Source organism: Colias eurytheme, chromosome 21 (genome assembly GCF_061535395.1).
Source record: "Colias eurytheme isolate Ceu_HAF_F1 chromosome 21, ilColEury1 Martin Lab GWU primary, whole genome shotgun sequence".
NCBI classification, from domain to species: domain Eukaryota; kingdom Metazoa; phylum Arthropoda; class Insecta; order Lepidoptera; family Pieridae; genus Colias; species Colias eurytheme.
Genome location: NC_143000.1, coordinates 2,075,233 through 2,092,364, shown reverse-complemented (window position 1 = coordinate 2,092,364; position 17,132 = coordinate 2,075,233). Strand labels below are relative to the sequence as shown.

Below are 17,132 nucleotides of genomic sequence, written 5' to 3'. Positions count from 1 at the left end.
TACACTTAATCACACCGTAACGTAAACGTAAAATAAATATACAATCAATTACACAGATAAGAAAACATTTAACACATAATATGATAAAAAATGAACATAAAAGGCACCACTCAATAAACTACACAAATAAACATATATTCAAGCACTTATTAGATACATTTTGATGTTTTCTCACCTCGACTCTGATGAAAACCAGCGGACCAACCCGCGTAATATGCGGCCTTCTGTTTTCCGTGTTCCTCTGCCACCTGCAAAGGAAAATGTACTTTATTGTACTAGCTATAAAGTCTATTTTTGTAAACGATCTGGATCTAATATGAAAGTTTTGGTATATATGCAAACTTTTATGATATTGACAAATAATAATGTGACTGTTGTATATTTTAAAGTAAATTTAATTCAATATGAAAATCTATAGCTTAGTTTTTATTCAGTTTTGTAGGTTAGTCTCATTGATGTTGTAATAAATATTTTGAATATAATGAAAATTGCATTAAATTTAAACCTGTTGATAACAACATTTTTCAAAAGAACTTTCTTAATACACACTTGTTATTAAAAAGGAGATTTGAACCATTACTTAGCCAAACATACAAACACCAATTTAATAAAATATCTAAAAAGCTTCAATCACACCTACAATCACTCTTACAAAAATTCTAATTTTAAATACTAAAAATGTTCATTCAGCAAACAAGACAATAAATTTTCGAAACAAAGAAACACACACTTTTTTTCTATATTTTATACATAGCTAGCAACATTTTTTCCAAGCTAACTTTTACTACAAAAACCCCTTAATTTTTTGGCACGTCTATCTGTTGTCTGTTTGTCGTCGTCTGTTTTATCAGCCTTTAACCGACGTTTTACTAAATGTAATGTAATAAAGTTGATGACACTATCTAAAAAACTAATGCTCTTGAATAATAATAATCCTTAAGTTAAAAAATGTCTTAAAACTTTGATACTTCTCTACAACATTTTAATATGGAGTGTAAGGTCGGTCCTAATAACTTATTTATGAGTTCTAGATGTAGAAAAAAAGACCTCCTTTTATATCTACTCGTATAAATAAAACATTTTAAGAAGATCATCGTGTCTCTATGGAATATTTAAGTATATGTTTATTATTTCAAAATACAAAAAATAACTAGCAGTGCTTAAATATCTAACAAAATCCACTCTCAAGCTAATAACCCATTTGGTAAATGGTAATTTGGCACCTATACACTAAAATCTCTAGCACGCTAGCTTATCTAACCAACCAACTAAAAAAGAGCAGCCCAGCCTATAAAATCGAGCTGTGCACGAATCACGAAAATACGTTACGTCAGAATGGGCAAGATTGAAACTGACATTTATTTTTTTCATCTCTTTTTTTATATTTTGATCTTCTTCACTGTCATTTGTAAATGATACAATTATTCGTGGTAAATTAGAGTCTAAGAAATACTTTAACAAGTTCTAAAAGTTTTGTTTCATTTAAGATTATCTATGGACTAAGAGAACATATTTTTTATAATAAAAAAAATCACTATTTAGAAAGTATCTAGTTTCTAATTATAAGAATTCCAATGGATTCTTTTTACATTCGAAATTATTTTATAACAATATTTCTATTACAAAAAAATAGTCTTAATCAATATCAAATCAAGAATTTCAATTTAAAATAATTGAATTATTTTCCCTTTCCAACAATGCAGCAAATATGATCAAAATCGTAAAATGAAACGACCCTGCAATACTAAAATCGAACAATCTTGCGCATTCAGGCCGGGTTGTTTATGAGAACACGCGACACGTTCGCAAAAAAAGCACACGCACGCGTCAGTTTACGTACACATGTACATGAAAACGTACACACAGCGTGTTTATATACACGCCTGTGTGTACATTTTACTAAACGTGTGTGTGCATATAAGTGTGCACGTGTGTGTACTATGCAGTCCAACTAAGAGTTGGATCGCTTCTACGCCATTTTAGACGTCATATTCATGCGAAAAGTAAGTATAATAAATAAGAGTAAAGTTTAATAAATGAAAATTAACGTTAACATAAGTTAAAAAAATAACGTTTGTGCTTAAATTAGATTAAAGAAAAAAAAATAAACCGCAATCGCAAACAGGACTTCTACATACATAAATCGTATTTATCAACATTTCACTTTTTCGCTTCTATTCTTAGTTGGACCGCAAAGCACTCAACAAACGCGTACACGTATACGCACTACACATCACGCGTCCCCACCAACAACCCGATTCATAACCATTGAGATATACATATGGAGACGACACCGCCTACATCACTTATGTTCCGCTCAACATACGCCATATGGCGTAACTGCACGCTCATTTTTTATTTGTTTTAAAATGAAACACATCAAATATGCCTTCGTGTGTGTTACGATATTGCACAAATAATACGGAAAAGTGCAAAGGAATAACTTTCATCGGTAAGTACCTAACTAGATAATAATTTTTAAAACTTAGTTAAAGCAAAAAAATGGCGCACAGATTTTGTTCGTGGTGTCTCCTCCATACGTAGTAATATTATCTCAATGCTCATAACACACATTCGCGACTCTCACAGTGCGTACACTAGCGCTCCGCACCGAGGTGTCGCTGTGCAGGCGCGGGCGGCTCGCGCGCAGGCTCGCGCGGCAGTTATACGCGCGCTCCCCCCGCCGGGCCTCGCTCTCGGCCGGTTGCGTGTAAGGTGTTTTGTTATTAGATACGTAGATCCTTTTATTACTCCGATCCGATTATATGAATGTCTAAGTACTAAAAGGGCACATGTCCCCTTTTTTTACCAAAAATATTTTTATATATTTTTATCACTTGACAACACCGAATTACACCGTTTTGTGTCAGATCGGCTCATGTCCGGGCAATAGTCATAGAGTAATGAACCAACAAAGCTGCTGTTAAATTTCATCCATATTATGGACCAACCGCGTATTATGACATATTACACAGGTTTTCATATAAAATTCTTTATAAAAAATTCGAATAAAATGACTTCGTTTGTATTGACATGTCGTTTGTGACCCATTTTTTAATAGGTCCGGTTATAGTGACCGTTTTCCGATCCAATACCTAATAATATCTGTCGTTTTTTCAGTTAAAATTAAGTTAGTTGATTTTTTCAACTAACTCTACGCTGTCTTCCACTTCTTTCAACAAAGATTATATACACACTATGTTATTATATCTTTGGATTATTTCTTGTAGACCCATTTAATATTGTGCACTACACCATAAACCATTCCTACGCCGAAACGATTTCATGCTTGTCATGTTTTATTATAATTTTGAAAAACTTTTCACTATTTTTCATGATGAATAAAACAACCGTAATTTAGGTATAGGTAAATATCAGTTTTTTACATAATATAGACTATATAGATATCGATAAATGAAAATTTTGTACGTAACAATAGGACAATTAACAAATAGTGTTGTATTTCGTATCATATCGACACAATGTGCATTGTGCATCCCTATACCTTAGCAGAACGTTAGCTGAAGATAAACTAGCGTTTATCCGACATCACATTTTTGCCACAGATAACATAGAAATAGTATATTTTTATCCTATTAAAAAACTACGAAAGAATACAAAAAAGTAAATCATATGAGATTTCAACTTAATTTGGGTTTTGATGGGGAAAAGTTAGGATAACATAACTGAAAATATATTAGAAAGAGAAAGAAAATTGCAGTACCATAACTGTCCCTTTCACGCATGCGCCAAGTTGCAAAATAATTTGTAGCAGTAGAGAAAGTTAATTAAAGTACCGTGATATTTTCTCTCTTTCTAAACGTCCTACTCTAAAGGTATTATTGTTTTTGTATTCTTTCGCATTTTAATATACCGATTTCCTAAATTATTTTTGAATAAATATGCTAAAAAGATAAGTAATGTACCTTAACACATAACGGCTCAGTGCCGCCCTCTGGTATCACGTTGTTTAAAGCTGCTATCGCTTCTTGGGCTTCTTCCCGCTTGTCGAATCTGAAATTATTTTAGACCTAGATTGATAAAGTGACGATACGTGGTTCTTATTATTTATCAGATTTTGAATTATTCATTGAATATTAATTGACAGCGATATTGCGACTTATCTATAATTAAAAAGACACAAACCTTTTTGAATTTATGTCGCATAACATGTGCTTATTATATTTTTTACGCCAGTAAACATTTTGTTTATTCTGTCTAATATTAATTAGTCTGTCTTATAATTCAGTCTTAATCATCCAACAATTATTTCCACAACTTAGACAGATATTATCTACTAAAAACCCACCTCATAAAAGCGACCCTCCGCAGTGACTCATATTCTTATCACGCAGTATGTGCTTTTGCACTATCCTGCCTTACAATAACATCTCTAACTCCTCACCACCCAAAAAATATTTCCATAACTTATCTATACCAATATTATAAAGCTGAAGTGTTTGTTTTTTTTAAAGCGCTAATCTCAGGAACTACTGATCCAATTTGCAAAACTCTTTCGGTGTTAGATAGCTCATTTATCGAGGAAGGCTATATGCTATAATATCATTACGCTAAGACCAACAGGAGCGGAGCCATGCGGATGAAACCGCGAAGCGATCCATTGTTCTTGTCTCGCAGTATGTGCTTTTGCACTATCCTGCCGTGCTAGCCCAATACTATCTTCTAAATACACTAAACTTAGCTTACAAAAGCGACCCACCGCGGCAATCCACTGTTCATATCCCGCAGTAATTGCTTCTGCACTATCCTATCGTACTTGCCCAATAAGATCTCTAAATCTAATCCCATGTCGTATTCTATAGACTTACCTTACAAAAGCGACCCCTCGCGGCGATCCATTATTCTTGTCTCGCAGTATGTACTTCTGCACTATCCTGCCGTACTTGCCCAATACTATCTCTAAATATACCCAGATCTTATCCTACAGACTTACCTTACAAAAGCAACCCCCCGCGGCGATCCATTATTCTTGTCTCTCAGTATATGCTTTTGCACTATCCTGCCGTACTTGCCGAATATCGTCTCTAGCTGTTCCTCGGTGATCGCGCGAGGCAAGTTCGTTACGTATAAGTTAGTTTCCTTAATGTCGTCGCCGGACGGACGTGCGTATGATACCTGTATGTGTAAAAGAAAAATATATAAAAAAATGGCCCTTGCAAAATTTTACAAATCTAAAAAAGTAGTTGATGAAATTCTGGCTATTTAATGTACAAATATAACAAATAGCTTATAGACTAACTAGCTTATACACTATGACGAACCATAATATGGCAATTACAACACAAACGGAATACGACACTTTAAGTAAATCTTATTTCTCATATTTGACAAAAAAAAACTAAAAAAAAAATCTTCCCTGTATCTTTACTAATGTGGTATTTCTTCTGGACCATAATTTTATAAATATTTTCGAATAAGTATAGCTGTTAATTTTTTCTTTGAAAGACTAGGAAGTATAGATAAATACTTAAAAAAACGTTGTAAGTGTTATAACACTAATATAATAGTTTAATTTCATAATTCATAATTACCTTTAACCGTTTATTCCTAAGTTGATATCCATTGAACGTCTCGATCGCTCGCACCGCGTCCTCCTCGCGGGCGTAGTTCACGAAACCGAACCCGTAACTATAACCAGTCTGGAATATTATATATCAGAATAAATACACAAAAGATTACTGTTATTTTTCCGACCCAAATATCGACCAATAGAATTGCACCATTCGACGTCACGTGGTACAACCTACATGGTATTATACTGATATTTTTTTGAAAATTTTCTCTGGTCGTTGACGTCAAACTGACAGGTTCAATTCAATTGTGAAATTATTGGCCGACATTTGGGACGGAAAAATAATCTCCCGAATACCACACGAGCTTCAAAATTATCTGGCATTTCCCTCAAGGTTCCCTGCAAACAAATAAAGTCGTCAAGTTTATCAGGAAAAATCACTCGCGCTTCGCGATTTGTTTGCAACGAACCTATCGGAAAATACCCGATAATTTTGAAGCTCTTGTGGTATTATAAGTGAATAGTTGGAAATATATTGAAGAAAACAAAAGAGTGTAAAATACAACCGATGTTCGAAAAATCGTCAGGAAAAATATTCATCTAGATTATTTACTATTTTATATCGTACTAATGTATATAACAGTAACAAGAGTAAAGTTTTCCTGGCAAAATAACATAATTCAATCACACTAAATAACAAAAACGAACTACGTGAATGAAATGAAATGAAACGTGGTCTAGAAAAGGTGAACAAAACACAATTGTGATGAACACTAACTCAAATAATATTTATTTTTATTCAATAAGACTACTTCTACAAGCACTTTTGAATCGTCATACCTACCAACCTTTCGAAAAACAGTATACCTATACTTTTATCAATCCAAAACCCAATTCAAACAGACTGCCTTAAAACTAACCTTAAAATCCTTCATAACCCTACAGCTCTCGATCGGTCCGATGCTCACAAACATAGCGTACAGATCCTTCTCATTGACAGTCTGGGGCAGATAATTGACGATCAGGTTCGTCTTGCTCGAGTCGCCATGCCCCATCGAAATGCCCCCGCCGTCCGACATGCTGCCCCAGAACCTGTGTGCCCCTTGATTCGGGTTCGGTCTACCTCTATACTGCTGTTGGATTTGCTGGAACAAGGAGACTTGTTTAAGGACTAGGATAAGAATTGTGCTAGGAAACTTTCGGTAAAGTCGGTTAAAGTGAAAAGAGATTTTGTTTAATTAATAATAATAATAATAACCATCGCCCACGGTTGGAATATCTATTGTTTACGTGACAATAGATATTCCACCCGTGCAATCAGTCAACCCGCAGGACACCTTGTGGCGGGGTGTCGGGGAGTAGCGACCCCGCGGGAACCGAGTGCTCCCGGGGGAGGCCCCTGTCTTCATCTCCGGCTCGCCTTTACCGGCCGGTCGGAGTGAAGCCTGACGAGGACAGGACCCCCACCTCTGGCTTGCCTTAACCGGCCGGCCAGAGTGGAGTCGCGAGAGCTTTTAGCTCGAAGGGTGGATGCGAAGCGTAAGTGGCGAGTGGGCACGTGATGCTGGACCCTCAGGGAGCGCGTGATCGTAGTTTAAAGTCCAGGGACGCCTCTCCACCCTTAGCTGCTCACAATATGTTGCCCCCTTGTCGCACTTTTGCAGCGACTTATTTCGGGGGCCCATACAGTGAGAGGGCGAGTCACCACCTGCCAACATATTTTTACTTTCTTTTAGTAGAAAGGCAGGTGCCATAGTTTCCAATAGTCCCTAAATACCGGCCCATTTAACATCCCACTCCATAGCCCAGTTTATTTTGTTTTCCATATCTCGAAATAGTCCTACATCGGCCGCGGACTGCCTAGGACTGTATCTCTATAGTGCAGTCATGGGCAGGCTGCGGCTGGTGTCCCACAACACAGTAAAGTTCTCTAAAGGGCCTCTGCGTGTTGGATCCGTGTCCCCACGTAAGCCTTCCAAAGGACCGGGTACCTTCCTTATGATGGTACCCGAGTATTATGGATGAGATACACATAATAATAATAATAATAAACACTTTATTGCACACACATAACAAACAAAGAAAAGTAATACACTTAGAGTAATGAGATGCGGTACAATATAGGCGGCCTTATCGCTAAGAAGCGATATCTTCCAGGCAACCTTAGGATATAGGAAAAGTTTGAAGAAAAAACAGTTGGAAAGTAGAAGGAGCATAGCGGAGTATTATAAAACGTGCAAAAAAGTATTTAAGAATACAAGAATATATACATAAATACAAATATAATATTATATACAATATACATAATGGAAAGAGAAGAACAATATGAGAATAAGACATATTAGAAAGGATAAAATATCTAAATGTTACAAGTTGTGAAGGAAATGTTGTTTGACCAGAAACTTGAAGGAGCTGATAGTTTGAGCTTTCCTGATATTGATAGGGAGCGAGTTCCACAGCCTTACAGCTTGCACGGTAAAGGAAGCATCGTAGAAACGAGTTTTGTGAGCGGGCATGCGAAGCGTAAGGTTATCTATGGAGCGTAAATCGAGTTCATGAGAAGAACCCAAGAACACGAATCTATTTTTGAGGTAGGATGGGGATCTAGGATCAAAGAGGATAGTGTATAGGAGGGAAAGGATGTGAGTATTCCGGCGAAGTCGGATCGGCAGCCAGTTGAGTTTTGAGCGAAATTCTGATATATGATCATATTTGCGCAAGCCAAAGATGAATCTAATAGCAAAATTTTGAAGTCGATCTAATTTGTTAAGTAGCTCCTCATTAAGGTCTGGAAAGCATGCATCACCATAATCAAGGATAGAAAGCAACAAAGACTGCGCCAGCACAATCTTCGTAGGAACGGGTAAAAAGTTGCGCAGTCGACGTAAAGATGAAGTAACGCCAAAAACTTTACGACTTACTTCTTTGATGTGTTCGGTCCAAGATAGGGTTTGATCAATATGAATACCAAGGTTTTTAACCGAAGTACTATAAGGAACTGGAACTCCATCGATCAAAATATGAGCCAAATCCGAAAAAGAAATCTTTGATAGTAAATAAGAGCTGCCCAATATAATAACTTGACTCTTTTCAGGATTTAACTTGAGACCATAAGCGTGAGTCCAGTCGACAATGGATTGAAGATCAGTGTTTATGCGAGAGATCGCTTCCTCAAGATTTTCCAATGCCGAATGGGTGTAAATTTGTAAATCGTCTGCATACAGATGGTAGAGAGACGAAAGTTTAGAAGATATAGAGTTAATAAAAATACTAAAAAGGAGAGGTGACAACACGCCGCCTTGAGGGACGCCAGCAGAAAGATCACACCAAGAGGAATAAGATTCATCCACTCGGACGCGCTGCCGACGACCCTGCAAGTAACTACGAAACCAACCAACCACCGCAGGAGATACGTTAAGAGAACTAAGCAGAGCTAACAGGATATCAAAGTCAACGGTGTTGAAGGCATTAGAGAAATCAAGGAGAGCAAGGATTGTTAGCTGCTTATTGTCCATAGCCATACGAATATCCTCTGTAACCTTGACGAGCGCAGTAACCGTGCTATGACCCGCCCGAAACCCTGATTGTAGTGGATCTAAAAGGGAATTATAGTTAAGAAAGGAGCACAACTGTTGTTGAACTAGCCTTTCTAGAACTTTAGATAGGAATGGAAGAACGGAAATGGGGCGGAAATCGGAAAAGGTAGATGGATTATTTTTTTTAGGGAGTGGAATGATGAAAGCATCTTTCCAGACCTGAGGAAAAGAACTCGAAGATAAGGAGAAATTAAGGATGTGAGTAAGGATGGGAAGGATAATATCCAGAATGGGTAGAATCATAGCACGGCCAATACCATCACAGCCGAGAGCATTCGAAGCGATGGCCAATATATTCTTCTTAACGTCACTGGCAGTGAAAGGTACAAGAATGAACGGAGGAAAGTCAGGAGTTTGCATGGTGGAAAGAAGTTCAATGGTATCAGTTTTAGAGTTACTGTCCAGAGTGGACTTTGACGTAGAGAAATGTTTGTTAATGAGATCTAAATTTATATTTACAGGAAATGAGTTATTCTGTGATTTACCAACTCCAAGTGTTTTTAAAAATTTCCAAGTGACTGCAGTGTTGCCGCTCTCAACAGATTTGTGAATATGGCGTCGTTGTGCATCTCTACACATCGTATTGCAGCGATTACGAATTGCTTTATATTTTTCACGATTGGAGTCCGAGTTATTCAGTTTGAATTTCGCCTTTGCCAGATTTTTTTTGTGCACAATGGATTTGAGTTCATCTGTCAACCATGGAGCTGGAGAATGCTTAATTTTGACTGCTTTAATTGGCGCATGAGTGTCGTACAGTTTACAGTTAATTATGGATTATGTGTATTAAACTGCTTTGCTATAAGATCGTTAAGGAGGAAAATCTTAACAAAATTTTTCAGCAATCACAGCATTTTTGGCCAGCAGTTTTGAGTCAAAAATAGTCAATTTATTTTGGCAGATATACGCATTTTACTGCAAACTGTTTTAAATACTTAATAAAGGTTTAGAAAATTTTTATAACATACGTATAACGATACCAACTATACCGCATATAACATTTATTCTTAAAATTTCTGCTGCAAAATATATGAAATACTTTAAAGAGTTATGACCGTACAATTTGGCAAAGCTTAAGGCCTTAAGATCTGTATCAGAAAACATTGCAAGCGACATTTTAAAAATGTATTACATTTTTGTGAAAATAACTTTTTTATTCTTAGACACAATTTGTGGCAAATCTTTGAAATTCATAATTTATCTGTTAGTTCCGATTTCTAAACGTAATGAAAAATTTTAGTTCCATGCTCCTGGTCAGATAATGGGTGACTGAAAATATCAAAGAGTAAAGTAATACATGAAAATATTAAACCTCTGTATGGTTACTTACGTATCTTGAAGTAGATTTTTATTATTTAATGGATGATTAATAAGTTGAAATCATTATGAATAACTGCGAGAGCAACTAACCTTAACGGAGAAGAAAGATACATAATACATATTGGTAACGTGCCGTCTTACTCCGTTGCACTTGTCAAATAAAAAGCTGCAGCCACAAAAGACCAGTCGAAGAACCGTCAGACCGTCAGTTAATTAGTCATTTCAAAAATCAGAAGATACGTTTTGATGTTCTAGAATCTAAAATAAACAATTCCCTTAGGCTTCTCAAATCGAAGTCCTTTATGATCGAGTCTGACCTAGTAATCCACCTACCCTCATTTCTTATTTCAAACTAAAAAGTTACTCTAACAAATAAACTAATCAATCAAACCTCGATTAAAACTTCCAACTAAAACATTTATATTAACACGTTAGTTCAATGAAATGGGTCGAAAAATTGGGTCGTTTCGACCGTGACCCCTATGGCGCCTGCATTCCTCGGTAATCACTAAAATCTCGCTTACTCTGCCAAGATACGAAAGCACAACCGTATACTATGTGTGAATTTTAATGACACGCTTTAGTTCCATCGATATTCGAAGGTTATGCATATTTGATGGTTTCGCCTGTTTTAGGTATACAACGAAGAGGTAGTATAAACATGTATCTGAGATTTTCACGGTTCAGAGTCAGGTAGGCAATCGATATGCTGGTTCACGTGTATGCAACATATTTTAACATATACTTAGTTCTGGCTGGATACGTTATTTTATAATGCAACTCGAAAGTATGATCTTCTAACCAAAAAAAACTTGGAGAATTCACTCAAATATTCTTCTTTACAATAATAGTACCGTATATATCAGCTATAGAGCTGTTAATCTTGATGAACAAGTGCGTTTAAATTTTACGTGGCCTCATATCATCAGGTTATTATGGCATATATTTGCCTACAAAAACTTCGAGAAATGTCTTTCAAAACTAAAGCAATGTAAAGCAACTTGACAAACTCAATGTCTCGCATTCCGCCCACCTATCTGTTGCATAATGTATTGTTCTAGTTTATGTATATCTTGACCTGACTGTAACTGAAATATATGGCTCCCTCTCTATCCCTATTATAATCTTATTAAAGACTAGGCACATACAGCGGTTTCACTTGTTTATCTGATAGTACGCACGATTCCAGTAGGAATCTGTTTATACATGCTAAATTGTAAACATTCTTAGTTCAGTAGAGTTGTGTTATTATGTGACAAATGTCAATCTATACTAATATTATAAAGCTGAAGAGTTTGTTTGTTTGTTTGTTTGAACGCACTAATCTCGGAAACTCCTGGTCCGATTTGAAAAATTCTTTCGGTGTTAGATAGCCCATTTATCGAGGAAGGTTATAGGCTATATTTCATCACGCTACGGGCAACAGGAGTGGAGCCACGGGGGTGAAACCGCGCGGAGCAGCTAGTAGTTATTATAACTAGATTTCGAACCGATATCGTATCGTTTCCGAAACATATTTCCATCGTCTGTTCTACCCTCGTTTACTTTGTTTCCACATAAAAATTAGTATATCTTCCAGCTTTTCTTATTTCAACGTTTCAAAAAATCCCTACAGCTGTTCTACTGTGACATGCTAACAGACATACAGACAGTTTCTCATTTATAATATGAGTGATACTTTAGAATGTATGTCCCGAATTTAAATGCAAGTAGCAAACTCATATTAATATGAAATTTCGGAGTCGAAAATTCGGCATTAATTTAACCACAGGCTGCACTACTTTGTAATTAGTTGCCACTTAACACATGAAATAAAATATATGTACAAACTGCACAGTGCACATTCTAACTAGTCCATTGAAAAGTTACATTTGGGGTTGCGTTTATTAGAGGACGCAATTTTATTTTTTTGGTGTGTAGGGGGGGTCAGTGTGAAGCTATCACCAAGTTTGTGGGGTCGCGGCCGCCATTTTGAAAATAGCGGTTGAAATGGTTTTTACGATATATCTCTTAAACTATATATCTGATAAAAAAAAATATTAGCATTATTTGTTGCAAATTAAATTCTCTGCAACTTTGTTCCAGCAACTTTTGTCGTAGAACTATAAATAAAAAAGTTATAAGCGAAAATGTTCAGATATTAGAGCTATTTATATTTTTCAATAAAACTTTTTTTATCATTTTACGAAGAAATCAGACCATTTTTGTAGATTGTTTTTCGAGGAACAACTTTTATATGTTTACAACATTTTTTAATTAAGTAAATAGCTAAGGTTTTAGAGCGCTCTGAAGTGAGTACAATTTTTCAGTACACATCAAAAAAATTAAATTGCGTCCTCTAAAAAACGCAACAAAAAGGCAAAAGACAAAGGCCTAAAAAATGTAACATTTCAATGGACTAACCCATACTTAGAAAAAAAATGTTTGTATATTACGTTTTCAATCAAAAAATAATAGATCAATTTCAAAATTTTCTTTTTACATTAGAAAGTCTACATCTTTACCTGTGTTTGTCAATTTTGATAATTGATATTTGTTATCTCTTATACTTATGGCAGAGTGTCTTTACTCTTTATACTCATTGCAATGATATTTGTAACAAGGATAGATTAGTCGTGAATAGCATTTACGCTATTTATTATTCACGCAACCGAAACCGCAGCTGAATAGAAAAGCTACTTCTGAATAAGGTACCAATCCTATGTTTTCGTAGATCATAGATCATACCTAGTATGTTTAATTGGCGCCGGTTGGGAATCCTAAACAGTAAACATATTTATGTCACTTGAAAGGGGCATGAAAAATTTACAAGGGATGGAAATTCGACAGCACAGGGCAGCTCCCGTTGAAAAATCTGCCTAAAATATTAATTTAAATAAAGCAAATATAAAACACTAGCTTTCCACCCGCAGCTTCGCCCGCGCAGTCAAAGAAAAACCCACATAGTTCCCGTTCCCGTGGGATTTCCGAGATAAAACCTATCCTATTTCCCGGGATAAAAAGTAGCCTTTCTCGGATATCAAAATATCTCTATACCAAATTTCATGCAAATTGGTTCAGTAGTTAAGGCGTGATTGAGTAACAGACAGACAGACAGAGTTACTTTCGCATTTATAATAGGTATTAAGTATGGATTCCAGTGGCGGATTTACCAGCAGGCTGAGTAGGCTGGAGCCTAGGGCGGCAAATTTTAAGGGGCGGCAAATTTAGCCTAGCATAATACGAATTCTCATATGCAGTGCTAATTCATAAAATATATTTCAACATCTCTGCATTAAGAACAATTCCTAAACGCTTTACTAATTATACATTAATGATTATGAACTTTTAGAATATCGCGATTCGATATTATAATCGAAATTTAGTAATTTTTACATATATTCTTCACTGATAACTGCTATAATTTTTTCTCAGTGTACCTAATAATTATGAGATCTGCTTACCCAATTCAATCGATATAATATCGATGGTCTAATAAAAATACTAAAAAAAATTGACTAAATTTTATTAAATAAAAATAATATCTTATAGAGATCATATTATAGACCGGGAGATATTGACACAAAATTTCGAGTCATTTGTAACAGGATGGTGGTTCTACAGGGGTCTTAGTACGCAATGACAAAAAGAAAAATGATGGTGTGAACGCTGGTACCGGCGGCTTAGTCACGTGGGCGTTAGTCGAACTCGTCGAAAAAATAGCGAAAGTCAAACGATTTGTAACACAAAAATTTTAGAATTTACCGATAGCCCATAAAAAAGAAGTAGGTGGTAGTGTCATGCCATACTTTTCCGGTGTGACTTATAGCCCACCATACCGACGCGAATGTGTTGATTAAAAAAAAAAAAACAATTCAACTATTTGTACCAGGCTAACTTTTGCACAGGTAACCATCGTCGTTAAAAAAAAGTTTTGCAGATTTTCGGCGGTATAGCGACCATTTGGAATCGTCCGAAAAGTATGGCATGGCGATTTTCGTAAATGGCTGCACGACGATGGTTACCTGTGCAAAAGTTAACCTGGTACAAATGGTTGAATTGTTTTTTTTTAATCAACACATTCGCGTCGATATGGCGGGCTGTAAGTCACACCGGAAAAATATGGCATGACACTACCGCCTACTTCTTTTTTATGGGCTATCGGTAAATTCTAAAATTTTTGTGTTACAAATCGTTTGACTTTCGCTATTTTTCCGACGAGTTCGACTAACGCCCACGTGACTAAGCCGCCGGTACCAGCGTTCACACCATCATTTTTCTTTTTGTCATTGCGTACTAAGACCCCTGTAGGACCGCCATCTCGACTCGAAATTTTGTGTCAATATCTCCCGGTCTATTAATCAAATAACTGATAGTTGAACGACTGTGACTTGACAATAAAAAAATTCCCTCCACAAAATATGAAGTGGGACAATTTTCTCATTAGAAAATTGATACATTTTAATAGTTAATTATTTTATTTGCAGTAAGAAAAAGTTTGGAACTTTTTCGCAAAGCCAACTTTTTCAGAAAATGCCAATCGGAATGAATGAATTATAATAAGATAAAACAATACTCAGCTGCAATTTTTTATTCAACGGCTTCTCTCCAGTTAAACAAGTACATGTATTAAAAAAAGACGTGTGGCACTCGGAGACTGCCGCGGTAAAGCTATTGCATGCTATGCCTTCAAGCCACACCTCCGCGCCCGTCGAAATGGGGAGCGTGAGGTTTTTCGTTACGGAATTTCTGGATTCGGTCCCCGCGCTCAAGGCCCGCGATAGAAGCTATGCAATAGCTTAAAAAAATTGAAGTGAAAAAAATATTTTTTTCGAAAGTTATCGTGTTTACTGTGAACACGATCATCCAACATCCATACGATATGGCATTAAAATTATTTCCTTTTAAATAAAAAATAATTAATCATTCGGCTTTAGCTCTATTGTGCATAGAGTCAGAGCTAATGAACAAGATTTCGTACGACGATATAATAAATGATTTTGCGAATTCAAAGTCTCGCAAAAAAGTATTGTAATGCTTTTATAATTTAACTTAAATCATAATGCTAACAAATAATAAAGAAAAGATATATTTATTGTATTGTTTTTAAACTGTGAGTGTAATAATAAATGTTAATCAACGTTCGCCAAATATATGTTTTTTACGTAAGCTTAATTCATATTTTGTAAGTATTGTAAAGTTTTAAGACATACCTTACCTTACTTTAATAGTGGTACCTATACGATTGAGATATTTTTTCCTTAAAATAATGTTTTTTGATAATTCTTTCCTGTAAAAATAATCAAGGATCTAGCACGGTAACATAGTTCTCAATAATAATAGCTATATATGGGAAAAGTTGATGTAACGAGGATGATGGAGCACAAATTATAAAGTTGAAATTTTATTGATAGAAAATTGATATGATTGTGGACTAATTTATCAAAATTTAGAGGCGGCAAAAATTGAATAGCCTACGGGCGGCAAATCTATAAATCCGCCACTGATGGATTCATTGTCATACTGTAATATGTGAAAGGCCTTAAAAATATTTTAGGCAAGTAGAACAAATATCATTTTCTACAGATGTTCTTGCTAGATTATTGTCTACAAAAGTTTTAACGACGACCCTAACTAACGACCCGGACACGGTGAATATCAATTCAAAAGCACTAAAGAACAAACTTTCTAGTTATAAAGAAAAACCTAAGTAGGTTTGTAGGTACCTGACCCACGAAACCGAATTAGTCGAGCCAAAAAATTTCGCAAAGCACTTAAGTAAAACTTATTGGAGAAAAAGTTTTAAAACAAATTTTAAACAACAAAGCCTACATTTTACCGATCGGGTTGAAACTTGGCATAAATATAGCCAAGATTTAGGTCACGTTCGTAAATGAGATAAATCGCTCGATTATTCATAAATCTAGCTTTTTAAATTTTCACGATGATACTTTAGCCGATAAGATAGGAAAAACCTAGACGTATAACGCAGATTTATGTATTTTCTGTTCTGTGGTGAATTATTATTCACTGCTTATAACTCAACTTGCACTAATATTTATTAGTATAAAATAAATGTGTACTCCTATTATAAACTCCAACTGTCCAAGTCCACGTTTTTTGTATTCTAAGTTGCCTTGTAAATAAATATCTACACCTACATAAAACTTCTATTCATGTGTGCACTATCCTCGCACTTAAAATAATTAAACATAATCCAATTATACAGACTAGCGAACGATCTTCGCAATAAGAAAACTCTTTTAAATCGTAATAGTACGACATTGATCTAATTAACCGACCGACATCTAATTAAATACGACGTTTTTTCTTTTCAACTCTACATACAAGTGACACGAAAACATCATGGCGTTGCATTTTCGAGTTTACAAAAAGCGCGCGAAACGAAAAAAGCAAAATGGCGTCCACTTCACGCCCGGCTTTTTTATTCCATTGTAATATCAAGATGGATGAGAGCGCGCGAAGCGGGACACAAAACACAAACAATATTCGCATTCTAACTTACGGCCCGTTGCCTGCCCCACATAGGTACCCCCATACAAAACTATCCCCTTGAACGTTCTCAAGCTGACAGCCCTGGCGCTGTGCCAACGTAAATGCACGTTGCTTCTTTAAGTTTTGCAGCGGTTTACTGGGACTTCATTAATTATGTATGTAGCTTGTCAATGATATTTTATGAGGGC

The 17,132-nt window shown here is 35.7% G+C and overlaps 1 protein-coding gene across 3 annotated transcripts in view; it reads right to left on the bottom strand.

Moving 5' to 3' along the window:
- Positions 1-17,132, bottom strand: part of LOC149898938 (sex-lethal homolog) — a 35,342-nt gene that overhangs the window by 8,771 nt on the left and 9,439 nt on the right. For all 3 annotated transcript variants that reach the window (XM_090114230.1, XM_090114231.1, XM_090114229.1), the window contains exons 3-7: positions 6,454-6,678; positions 5,553-5,660; positions 4,955-5,136; positions 3,927-4,014; positions 176-248 (exon numbers count right to left, since the gene is read on the bottom strand). In XM_090114230.1, the coding sequence (XP_089970356.1) occupies positions 176-248; positions 3,927-4,014; positions 4,955-5,136; positions 5,553-5,660; positions 6,454-6,678 (676 nt within the window). The remainder of the gene's footprint in view (positions 1-175; positions 249-3,926; positions 4,015-4,954; positions 5,137-5,552; positions 5,661-6,453; positions 6,679-17,132) is intronic.